This window comes from Lontra canadensis, unplaced genomic scaffold, assembly GCF_010015895.1.
Source record: "Lontra canadensis isolate GAN:19392208 unplaced genomic scaffold, GSC_riverotter_1.0 scaffold19, whole genome shotgun sequence".
Classification (NCBI taxonomy): domain Eukaryota; kingdom Metazoa; phylum Chordata; class Mammalia; order Carnivora; family Mustelidae; genus Lontra; species Lontra canadensis.
This window is the reverse complement of record NW_022631013.1, coordinates 19,738,993-19,752,352: the sequence shown is the minus strand read 5'-3', so window position 1 is coordinate 19,752,352 and position 13,360 is coordinate 19,738,993. Positions and strand designations below refer to the sequence as shown.

The window sequence follows — 13,360 nt, the reverse complement described above, 5'->3', positions numbered from 1 at the left end:
TAAAATTTCACACTCTTGGCTTATTAGTTATTGCCATAGTGATGCTGGAGTTGACTCTTAGATGTATAGCAAGTCAAATAGGAAAAGATAAGAAATTGTATCACTTCAATGTTATATTAATGTTCAATGAATGTTAAATGCTTACTGGAAACAATTCATTCTGCTTAAGTGATTCATTAATTTCAGGAGTTTTATTTATAAGATATATCAAGATTTTGAACTTAATGTTGAACTATCAAAGTTGAGTATTTCCAAGGTTTGGTTTATACCAACTATGTTGCAGCTTTCTGGATAATCTTGGAGATATTCAGATGAGGGTGCTTGCTCCAATATTATTGAGGGCAGAAATTAACACAGTACCAAAAGGATTTCTAATTAGCAGTTTTTTCACAGCTGCTTTTACCTCTTTGTTCCGTAAACTATAGATGATAGGATTCAACATGGGGGTTAATGCACCATATACCAAAGCTATAAATTTATCTATTTCCTGTGAATCTATAGCTGAGGGCTTCAGGTACATGGAGAGAGTTGTCCCATAGAATAAAACCACCACAGTCAGGTGGGCTGCGCATGTTGAAAAGGCTTTGCTTTGACCATCCACTGAGCTGATTCTTAGGATGTTGGAGAGAATGAATGCATAAGATATACAAATTAGAAGCATTGTCATAGGAAGGATAAGTATGGTGATCACCAGCATCATTAATTCCACCATGGAGGTGTCCACACAAACTAGTTTCAAGACAGCCAGAATTTCACAAGCAAAATGATTGATTGTGTTATGACGACACAGAGGGAGCTCCAGCACAGATACTGTTTCCACCAGGGCGGTGAGGCAGCCAGTCACCCAGGAGCCAGCTGCAATCTGCACACAGACACTCTTGTTCATGATGATGGGGTACCTCAGGGGGTTACAGATGGCCACATACCGGTCATACGCCATCATGGACAGGAGCACACACTCAGTGGAGCCCATGGCAAGAGAAAAGTACATCTGAGCAGCACACCCTAAGAATGAAATGGTGTTTTTCCCTGAAACAAAGTTTGCCAGCATTGGAATGAAAGCAGAAGAGGTGTACCAGATGTCTAAAAAGGAGAGGTTGCTGAGGAAGAAGTACATGGGTTTGTGTAGATGGGAATTCAGGACAGTGATGGAGATCAGAATTACATTACCCAGCAGGGTGATCAGGTACATCAGCAAGCACAGCACAAACACAATGACCTCAACTTTGGGGTAGTGGGAAAATCCCAGGAAGAAAAAATATGTTACAGATGTTGAATTTGCCTGGAACATTTTATTATGTCATATTCATTTGTGTATATGCATAGAAGAATTAACATCACATATTATATATAAAACATAGGATCATCTCCCTTCATATTTTCTGATATTTTTTCTCTTCATATGAACTTGTGGTCTATGCTATAGATTTGTAATCTATGTAGTTAAATCCTTCTCTAGTTTGGTGATAGTGTTAGTAATAGAGGTTTGAAGGAATTTATCATTAATTAGGAAAATTTCAAGCACGAAGTCAGCTGATAAATCTTCAAGCTGTTATTTTTGATTCAGTATTTTTTTTAGCAGTGTTAGGAAGGGATGTTTATTTCATAAACATCATGAGAGGTTAAGGAAAGAATCCTATGTATTCTTTTTTTTTTTTTTTTTTGAGACCACATTTTTAACTGATCTATGGGTAAGTCATCCATTTACCTGAACCGTTGGAATGATTTTCTTCCCCTAGTTTGGTAACAGTCTTCTTAACTTAGGAACTGTTCTGCTTTCCAAGCTCATCATTTCTTCAGTTACACCTAGAGTTCTGTCCAAAATAATTTGGGAGATTCAATGAGAAAAAAAATTATAGATTTCTGCAGTCACGGATTAATTAACTGAAAGCCTTAGACTTTCAACACAGGTCTGCAGTTTCCATCTCAGAGCCAGGATAATGATGACAGATATTCACAGGGTGGTAGACATATATGGAAATTTCTTTTATATAGCTGGAGTTGCCCTGGCGTTTGTGTTCCAGAAACATCCTCCAAAGGACCAGCTATTGGCACTTTTTGTTGTTTGTGAAAGTTTCCAATTCATACAACAAATTAAAATTAGAAATCTGTTTGTGCAGTATTAAAATTCTGAAACTCCAGGGATAATGTCCCATAGATCCAATTATAGTCAGTAGCTTGTCTGTTCTAATTGCAGTGTTATTCAAACAAGAAATGAATGTGTTCCTGTCTACACTCTCTTTGGGAAGGTGAACTTTGCTCTGCTTCTGATTTTTTTGTAGAATCAATCAAGCTGGATAATTTAAATAAAGTTAATGGGAGTAAATATTGTTGGCCGTTTCTCCTTAGATTGAAGTAGGATTTCATAATATGTACAATATGAAGTTATATTTGATGTGGAGCCCACCAAAGATGGAAGAAGGAGTGCTTAAATGACTCTTCCATTGCTCATCATAGCTCAAAGATAAGATGAGATCTTTCATCCATTTAGAGTTTATCTTTGTGTATAGTGCAAGAGAATGGTTGAGTTTCGTTCTTTTGTATGGAGCTGTCCAATTTTCCCAGCACCGTTTATTGAAGAGACTGTCTTTTTTCCATTGGGTATTTTTTCCTGATTTGTTGAAGATTAGTTGACTGTAGAGTTGAAGGTCCGTATTTGGGGTCTCTATTCTGTTCCATTAACCTATGTGTCTGTTTTTGTGCCAGTACCATACTGATTTGGTGATCACAGTTTTGTAATGTAGCTTGAAATCCGGCAACAGGATGCCCCCAGCTTTGTTTTTCTTTTTCAACATTTCCTTGGCAATTAGGGTCTGTTCTGGTTCTATACATATTTTAGGACTGATTGTTCCAGCATTTTGAAAAATGCTGTTAGTATTTTGATAAGGATGGTGTTGAAAGTATAGATTTCTCTGGGCAGCGGAGACATTTTAACAATGTTTATTCTTCCGATCCATAAGCAAACAAACTGAAGGTTTGGGGGTGGGGGGGTGGGTTATCCTGGTAGTGAGTATTAAGGAGGGCACATATTGCATGGAGCACTGGGTGTATACACAAACAATGAATCATGGAACACTACATCTAAAATTAATGATATACTGTGTGGTGACTAACATAAAATTAATAATTTTATGTAATAAAAAAACAAAGATAAGATGAGATTAAACATTCTTCATGCAACATGAAGGGCCAACTTGTTTAAAGAACCCTCCTTTCAATGTAGAACCATTTTGAGAAGATAGCTTCACTATATAAAGGCATCGAGATCCTTCAGAAATCCAGTGACTACTCTATTTATTTGAACAGCTTTTATAATCTCTGTTCACAGTTTTCTGTTTTCTGAGAGACTAATGGTGAATAGTGCATGGTGGTGTGGAGAAGACTTGTTGCCAGTTTCATCACTGTGCAATTGTGATTGGATGCCTTATTTTTTAGTAACAGATTGTAATCATGACTATTACTAAATTACTTATATCACATCTCATATGTTTTCATTCTCAGAGAGGTTTATAAATTTGAATTATTGCCAAGATTGAAAAAAAAAACAACAACAGAAATCCCCCCTCACTGTTTGGTTTATTACAAACAGAATGTAGCCTTGAGGTCTTCTCTTTACTCTGCCCCTACAGGGATGTAACCTTCAAGGCTCTGGATGACTCAGATCTTTAACTTCAGGACAACTTGGTACATAGGAAAGGTGAAGTAAGGTTTTCATGCTACAAATACATCCCACTTCACCATTTCCTTTTTGTCAACTAGGGCAAGTTGGTGGTCCTTATTGAGATGCAGCTTATTTGTAAAAGAGCAATGATAATATTTCTTTATCAGGGTTGTTATGAGGAGTAGAGATATTTTATGAAAAGCAACTTACATAGTATCTAATATATAGTAGGTACTTAAAAATTTTAGATTTTCTCTCTTCTACAGTTTTCTGTTTGTTTCTCGAATCCTCTTCCTTTCTTGTATTTACTTACCCTCCTCACTGTTTCCTTCCGTGTTTGACTACAACAATGTTCTTGCCTTTCTCCTCTCATTTAGACAGGATTCACTGCAGCCATAATACAAATGGTTGAAGCAAAAGAAAGAAGAGGCTGACATCTGGCCCGAGTCCCATTTCCCTCTGAATTTCTTTATCCAATACAGTTCCCAGCTTACTTGTTTGATTTCTGTAGGCCAATGCTTATGAGGCTGTAAATAAATAATTTAGGCTGGCCTCATTATGCCTAGAAGAGAACTGTATTTTAGGGCTTCCCCACAAAGATTTAGAGGGAAGCAGTGACTAAGACTGAGGAAGGTTGCTGATCTGACTGCCCCGCTATGTATAAAACACCAAACCACACTTCTGCTTTGGAGATACCTCACAGCACACTGAGAAGAAAAAAAATTCTGAACCTTCATGGAAAAATTCAAACCCTATTTATGATAAAATAAAATACCCTCAGCAAGCTAGCAATAAAAAGATACTTCCACAAGGACATCAGCAAGATGGTGGAATAGTAGTTTTAAGAGCTTGTACTCTCACAGAAACATAAGTTTGAACAACTATCCACAAATGAAAATAACTTTACAAGAGCAAAGGATTTCAGATGAGAGATTATGGATTGGAAAATATTTCCAGATCTCCACTGAAACCCAGCCCAGAAATAAGAAAAGACACATTGAAGAGGGTAAGAACAACATGTTCACATTACCCATGTCATCCTTTCCTCAAGCCTGAACAGTGCAATGCATAGAGACACTCCAGGGGGAGAAAGAATGAAGTACTATCCAACTTTACTGTGAACCTCAGCACAGCCCACCCAGGCTGCCACTTATGTCCTAGGGCTCCAAGCTCAGTCCCCAGAACCAATACTCTTGGCCACCACAGTACTAGGTCAGGCCCTGAGGCCCCAGGCTGAATGCCTGCTCTTGTGAATCTAGCTTCCATGTCTACCCCAGTGTTGGGCAGGCAGCTGTAGTCCCAATCTATAGGCCAGCCCCTGACGATTATCACAACAGATGCGGAAAAAAAAAATGTGATAAAAATTGAATACCATTTCATGATAAAAATTCTCAAGAAACTATAAAGAATGTACTTCAATATAACAAAGGCCATATGTGACAAGTCCACAGCTAACTTCGTATTCAATAGTGAAAGGCTGAAAGCTTTTCCTCTATGACCAGGAATAAGACAAGGGTGCCCAATCCTGCCATTTCTATTCAGTATAGTACTGGAAGTCATAGCAAGAGTAGTTAGATAAGAAAAAGAAGTATAAGGCACCCAAACCAGAAAGGAAGAACGAAAATTATCTGTGTTTGCAGATGACATTTTCTTATATATAGAAAACCCTTAAGACTCCAAAAAAACTGTTAGAACTGATAAACACAATCAGTAAAGCAGGATACAAAATCAATGTACAAAAGTCTGTTGCATTTCTACACATAATAATGAACTATCAGAAAGGGATATGAATAAAACAATCCCACTTATAATAGCATTAAAAATAATAAAATAGGAATAAATTTAACCAAGGAGGTGAAATATATGTACACTAAAAATTAAGGAGATTGATTAGAGAAATTGAAGAAGATGCAAATAAATGAAAAGATATCCACACTCATGGATTGGAATAATTAGTATTGTTAAAGTGTCCATACCACCCAAAGCAATCTATAGGTTCAATGAAATCCCTATTAAAATTCCAATGGCATTTTTCATAGAAATAGAAAAAAAATCCTAAAATTTCCAAGGAACCACAAAAGATCTCAAATAGCCAAACCAATCTTGAGAAAGAACAAAGCTGGAAACATTATATTCCCTAAATTCAAAATATACTACAAAGCTGTAGCAATTAAAACAGCATGGTTTTGGGGTGCCTGGGTGGCTCAGTGGGTTAAGGCCTCTGCCTTCAGCTCAGGTCATGATCCCGGGCTCCTGGAATCAAGTCCCGCATGGGGCTCTCTGCTCAGCCAGGGAACCTGCTTCCTCCTCTCTCTCTCTTCCTGCATCTCTGCCTACTTGTGATCTTTGTCTGTCAAATAAATAAATAAAATTTTAGGAAAAAAAACCAGCATGGTGTTGGCATAAAAGCAGACCTATAGACCAATGGGAACAGAAGAAAAACCAGAAATAAATTCATGCACGTACAGTTAATTGATCTTTAACAAAGGTGCCAAGATGACAAAATGGAGAAAGGATAGTCTTTTTAATAAATGGTGTTCACTGGATAAAATATTCTTGGCTGCATGTTCTTCTCATTTAGTACCCTGAATATGGCTTGCCAGGCCTTTCTGGCTTGCCAGGTTTCTGTGCATAGACCTGATGTTATTCTGAAGTTCCTCCCTCCATATCTAAGGAAACTCCTCTCCCTAGCTACTCTCAGGATAGTTTCTTTGACTATAATATTTGCAAATTTCACTATTATATATTGGGGCATAAATCTATTTTTATTGATTTGGGGACAGGTCCTCTCTGCCTCTTGGACATGAATGCTTGTTTTCTCTCACAGATTAGGGAAGTTCTCAGCTAATTGAACATAAAAAAAATGGTGTTCATAAAATTGGATATCCACATGCAGAAGAATGAAATTGGACCCTTACCTCAGGCCATATACCTAAATCACCTCAAAAGGGATTAAAGATGACTTAAAGATGTATTAAATATATGACTTAAAAAATGTAGGGTCTTGACACTGATTTTTGACTGTGACTCCAAAAGCACAAGCAACAAAAGCAAAAATGGAAAAATGGGATTACATCAAACTAAGAAGTTTCTGCAGACCTATGGAATGGGAGAAGATACTTGTGAACTGTACACACAATATGGAGTTAATATCCAAAATATATTAGGAACTCAAACAACTCAGGAAAAAAATACCCAATTTAAAAATGGGCAAAAGAAACAATGGCCATGGTTGCCAAACTGTGGAAAGAACCAAGATGCCCTTCAACAGATGAGTGGATAAGGAAGATGTGGTCCATATACACTATGGAGTATTATGCCTCCATCAGAAAGGATGAATACCCAACTTTTGTAGCAACATGGACAGGACTGGAAGAGATTATGCTGAGTGAAATAAGTCAAGCAGAGAGAGTCAAGTATCATATGGTTTCACTTATTTGTGGAGCATAACAAATAACATGGAGGACATGGGGAGATGGAGAGGAGAAGGGAGTTGAGGGAAATTGGAAGGGGGGGTGAACCATGAGAGGCTATGGACTCTGAAAAACAACCTGAGGGTTTTGAAGGGGCGGGGGTGTGGGAGGTTGGGGGAGCCAGGTGGTGGGTACTAAGGAGGGCACGTATTGCATGGAGCACTGGGTGTGGTGCAAAAAACAATGAATACTGTTACGCTGAAAAGAAAAAAAGCAAAAAAAAAAAAAACCTATAAAAAGGAGAAAAACATATTTTACCTTACTTTTTTACCACTATTTTAAGTTTAACCCATTGTAAGTAAGTGTTTAAAGCAAAACAATAAAATAAAATAATAATAATAATTTTAAAAATGGACAAAGGACCTTATAGGCACTTTTTTCAATAAAGACATACAAATAGCCAACTGGTATATGAAAAAATGTTCAACATCATTAATCATCAGAAAAATGTGTATCATAGCTAAAGAGAACAAACTGGTGGTTACCAGAGGGGAGGTGGGTGGTAGGGGTGGATTAAATAGGTGATGGTGATCACTAAATAGGTGATCTTTAAATAGGTGATCACTTGTAGTGATGAGCACTGGGTATTATATGGAAGTGTTGAATCGCTAAATTGTACACCTGAAACTAATATTACACTATATGTCAAATAGCTGGAATTTAAATTAAGAACTTTAAAAAGCCTTATTGAGCTATCGCCTTAATCTGTTAGAATGGCTATTATAAAAAAAATAACAAAAGATAAGTATTGGTGAAAATGTGGAGGAAAAGGAATGCTTTTGCACTGTTAGTGGGAATGCAAATTAGTACAGCCATTATGGAAAATAGTATGGGGGGGTTCCTCAAAAAACTAAAAATAGTACTACCATATGATCCAGCAATCCCAGGAAATGAAATCCGTATCTCAAAGAGATATTTTCACTCCCATGTTTATTGTAGCATTATTCACAGTAGGAAAGGATGGAATCCACCTAAGTGTCTATCAACAGATGAATAGATAAAGAAATTATGGTATATTCATACAACTGAATATTATTCAGCCTTAAAAGAAAAAGAAGTCTTGTCACATGCTACAATTAGGATGAATCTCAAGGATATTATCTAGGTGAAATAAGCCAGGCAAGAGTAAATACTACATTGTCTTACTTGTGTGGAATCTAATTAGCAAGACAGGAAACAACATGTGTTGGAGGGGATGTGGAGAAAGGGGAACCCTTTTACACTGTTGGTGGGAATGCAAGTTGGTGCAGCCTCTTTGGAGAACAGTGTGGAGATTCCTCAAGAAATTAAAAATAGAGCTTCCCTATGACCCTGCAATTGCACTACTGGGTATTTACCTCAAAGATACAGATGTAGTGAAAAGAAGGACCATCTGTACCCCAATGTTTATAGCAGCAATGGCCACGGTTGCCAAACTCTGGAAAGAACCAAGATGCCCTTCAACGGACGAATGGATAAGGAAGATGGGGTCCATATACACTATGGAGTATTATGCCTCCATCAGAAAGGATGAATACCCAACTTTTGTAGCAACATGGTCGGGACTGGAAGAGATTATGCTGAGTGAAATAAGTCAAGCAGAGAGAGTCAATTATCATATGGTTTCACTTATGTGTGGAGCATAACAAATAGCATGGAGGACATGGGGAGTTAGGAGAAGGCAGTTGGGGGAAATTGGAAGGAGAGGTGAACAATGAGAGACTATGGACTCTGAAAAACAATCTGAAGGGTTTGAAGAGGTGGGGGGGTGGGAGGTTGGGGGAACCAGGTGGTGGGTATTAGAGAGGGCACGGACTGCATGGAGCACTGGGTGTGGTACAAAAACAATGAATACTGTTATGCTGAAAAAAAATTTAAAAAAAATTGGCTAAGAGAGTCAATCTTCAATGTGCACTCTGCGTATGCACACACAAAAATGATAACTGTATCAGGTGATGTACATGTTAATTAGCATGATTGTAGTCATCATTTCACAATGTATATGCATTTCAAAACATTACCTTGTACACCATAAATACATACCTTTTACTTGTCAATTGTACCTATATAATACAGCTGGGAAAAAAATTAAAAATAGCACCTAAAAAGAACAATAGGATACTTCCAAAACATTGTAAAGGACATCCGTGGAAGCTAACATCAAAACATGAGGAAAGAAGAGTTTGAATGTTTCTTTTAGATGGTGAAATTTTTGGATTCTATTTAATCTTTGTCTTTTCAATGGTAAAATGATATTTTGTGTCTCATGGGCACATGTTTAGGTCTATGATCTATTTCAAATCCATTGTTGTGTATGCTGTGAGATATGGAGAACTATTTATGGAAAAAATTATCCTTTCCCCATTGAATTACCTTAGCATCTTTGTTGAAATTCCATTGGTCATGTATGTGTGGGTTTCCTTCTGTACATCTCTGTCCTGTTCCATTGATTTGTTTTGCTTTATGTCAATACCAAGTGACTTGATTATTATAGATTTGTAATAAGTTTAACAAGAAAGTAGTATAATCTTCCAACTTCATTCTTTTAAAAAATTATTTCGGCTATTCTAGGTCCTTTATTATTCTAGGTCCATATCAGTTTTAGAATCATCTTGGCAGTTTCTCTAAAATCTCTGCCTATATTTTGAATGGAATGGCATTAATCTGTAAATCAATTTGGGACGAGTTGATAATGTAATATTGACTCTTTCAATTCATGACAGAGGTATCTCTGTAATAGGTCTTCCTTAATTTGTTTCTACAGTGCTTTGTAGCTTTTAGTATAAAAGTCTTACACATCTATTAATTTTCCATTATTTTAATTTTTAAGCTACTTCAAATGATGTTTAAAAATATATTTTCCAATTTTTTATTGGTAAATAGGAGTGCAGCTGGTTTGTGTGATTTGACACATCCTGATAGCTTAGGAAAATTCTCATAGTAATTTTATTAGTTATTTTGTGGATTCCTTGGAATTTTCTGGAGTTGTGTACATACACACTCTGTGAATAAAGATGGTTTCCTTCTTTCCAATTGTAACGTCTTTTATTTATTTTTCTTGCCTTATTCCACTGCCCAGGACACCCAGTACAATGTTATATGGAAGTGGTGGTAGTGGACGTTCTTGACTTGTTCTTGATCTCAGGAGAAGAACATTCTGCCTTTTAACTGACTTTATCCTGCTGTTTCGCCTTGGCTATATCCCCACATTCAGCCTCTTTTTGTGTGTGTCTCTAAATGGAGAAGATTGATATAGATCATCTTTTTATTTTTAATCATGGTAAAATTGGTTAAATTTATCATCTTCCCCATTTCAAGTGTACAGTTCAGTTATGTTATGCATAGTCACATTATTGCACAATAGATCTCTAGAACTTTTCATCTTGCAAAACTGGAACTCTGTACTCACTATTCACTAATCCCCCCCTCACCACCACCCCGTCGCCCTGGCAAGAAATTATGTCCTGTTTTTATGATTTTGATTTCTTCATATAAATGAAAACCATTCAATAGTTGTCTTTTTGTGACTGGCTTATTTTATTAAGCATAATATCCTGAGGTTCATTACTGTTGTGGCATGTGACAGGATTTCCCTCTCTTTAATGCTGCATAGTATTCCCTTGTATGTATAGGCCACATTTCTTTTATACTTTCAGTTGTTGGTGAGCATTTGGGTAGTTTCCTCCTCTTGGCTATTGTGAATAATGTTGCATTAAACAGAAGTGTACAGATATTGCTTCGAGATCTTTTTAAATTCTTTTAGATATATACTCAGAAGTGGGATTGCTAGATCATATCGTAGTTCTATTTTAATTTTCTGAGAAATCTTATTAATATTTTCCTTAATGACTGTACCATTTTACATTCTCACCAATACTGTACAAGGGTTCCAACTTTCTCGCATCCTCACCAACATGTGGGCACAAAAGCTTTTGGACCGAGGAGTACCTCCTACCTAGATGTTCCAGGTATTGCAAAAACAACATTTTTAATACTCTCATCCCTAACTACCTTCCCCCCTGAAAAAAACAAACAAACAAACAAGCAAACATGCAAACACCTATAGAGCATGCTTCTCCTGCTCTGTGCTCATCTTGAATAAGTCATGTCATTAACACTTACCAATTTTCAATTACTGTGCTGGGTGCTAGTGAACAGAAGATGATAAAGGTATAAGCTCTTCTCTTAGCATCTTAGTCTAATTAGGGAAATGGGGTATAAAGATAGAGTAATTTGTGAGATGTGGGAATGAGTGAGTAACCTTTGCTATGGTCTGGGGATGGGTTACAAGGGACTTTCTGGAGAGTTCATACTAGAGCTGAATTTTGGAGGTTTTTAAGGGTGGCCAGATGCACATTTGAGAGAAAAGCCTTCCAGGCAAGGAGAATGACATATATTTAAACTTGGAGTTGTAAAATGTCATTTGCGTTCAGGAAAAGGTAAGTAGATTGGTGTGATCTGATCATTAAGTGCGAAAGAGGGAGTTGCAGGTGATAAAACTGAAATTGTTAAACAAAGTGATCTATGCTAATTTAGAAGCTTCATAGCCCATGTTTTAGGTAGTATAGAAGGATTTTTTTTACTGGTAGAGAAGCAATATGAATATATTTCTAATTTTTAAGAAAAATCACTTTGGTGATATTGGGGAGAAGGAATTTGAAACAAGGCTGAAGTTAAAACTCTGACAATGAAGTTAATGGGACAAGTGTGAGTCCTGAGATAAAACACTGTCCAGTGTTCACTTTACAGTATAACTTGGTTCAGGGAGTTAGAACATCATGTTGAACATAACCTTAGAAAATTGGGAGAAGGATAAAATGAACTCTCAGCTGAGTTCATAATAAAATGATAAAGGGCACTGGAGGGGGTACTGGACAGCCCCTTTCAGAGATCTAAGGAGAATCCATGTGCATGGTTAAATTATGAAGGAAGTGATGTGACAAATATTTGGGGCTGAGGGAATTTCTTTGACACTTTACTAATCTCTCCTAAAGAATGCAATCATTTATTGCTTACTGGACCTAAGTCTGCCTGAAATATCTTTATGCCTTCTCAAAGAAGAGTTAAGATCCAGGTAAAGACAACCTCATCTTCTAAGTAGAACAGTTACTCAAATTAAAGACTCTATGGAGTCAAACTTTCTGGAGAGAAAAGAGCATTGAACTAAGATTGGGGTTATTGCGTAAGAGAAGGAATTAATTTGGCAGCCCGCCATAACAAAATATCAAAGACCAAGTGGCTTAATCAACAGAAATTTATTTTTTTCCCAGTGCCAGAGACTGGAAGTCCAAGATCAAGGTGCTGGTAGAATTGGTTTCTCCACTGAGGAGACCTCCCCTGAGGCGTTTCTCCTTGGTTTGAAGATGGCAGTTTTCTTTGTGTGTTCATGTGGTTGTCTCTCCGAATGCACCTGTCCGCTGCTTCTCTGTGTGTCCAAAATTCTTCTCCTTATAAGGACACTAGTTATATTGGATTAGGGCCCCACCATAATAAACTCATTTTAATTTGATTATCTCTTTAAAAACCTATCTCCAAATATGGTTACATTCTGAGGTACTGGAAGTTAGGACATCAACTTAAAAATATGGGGAGGCATAATTCAGCCTATAACAGAAGGTATGGTCACTTGGCACCTGGCAGTTTTACAATTTTTCAATAACATACTCAGTATCTTATTAAGGCTTGCACTTGGATGTAGGGAAAATCTGGGGGTCCTGTGAAGTAAATTGTCCACCAAAATCCATACTGATCTGCTCCCCAAGTAGTAGTGAGTTTTCTTTCTTGGTGGCAGGGAGCATGCCTGCCTGATAGCTTTCCAGCACCTTTCTTCAGGTGGGTCACCAGCAAAGCAGATGCTTTAGGCAGGTGTAGGGATCATTGTTGACAGCTGGATGCACACTGGTTTGCACTGCATTTCCTAAATAGAGAGTAAAGAAGGCATTACATTGTCTCATCCCCAGTGGTCAGGTGCCTCAAGGCCCAGGGTTTTGATGGGTGTCATGTTTGCTTCCCAGTATAATTTTTGGTTTGTCAGGATTCTCTAAGGCTGGCATAGAAGCTAGAGTAAAAAAAAAAAAATCACGTTTAAGAAAAATTTCTGAGGGGTGCCTGGGTGTCTCAGTCAGTGAAGTATCTGACTCTTAATTTCAGCTCAGGTCATGATCTCAGGGTCAGAAGATTGAGCCACACAATGGTGTGTGGCTTAAGATTCTCTCTCTGTGTCTCCCTCTGCCCCTCCCCTGGCTCC

At 37.4% G+C, this 13,360-nt stretch overlaps 1 protein-coding gene across 1 annotated transcript; it reads right to left on the bottom strand.

The window, feature by feature from the left end:
• Positions 1–307: 307 nt before the first annotated feature.
• On the bottom strand, positions 308–2,832 carry LOC116869573 (olfactory receptor 13F1-like). The gene is made up of 2 exons (XM_032860895.1): positions 2,748–2,832; positions 308–1,254 (listed from the first exon to the last, which is right to left on the bottom strand). Exons 1-2 carry the CDS (start codon positions 2,830–2,832, stop codon positions 308–310), a joined length of 1,032 nt encoding a protein of 343 aa, XP_032716786.1.
• Positions 2,833–13,360: the final 10,528 nt, after the last annotated feature.

Bases quoted from the DNA above. Each gene is read 5' to 3' on its own strand.
- LOC116869573 (XM_032860895.1), bottom strand. From the start codon at position 2,832: ATGTATAGAACCAGAACAGACCCTAATTGCCAAGGAAATGTTGAAAAA. The intron at 1,255-2,747 runs AAGCTACATTAC...TAACATATTTTT, and splicing joins GCATCCTGTTGCCGGATTTC to TCTTCCTGGGATTTTCCCAC.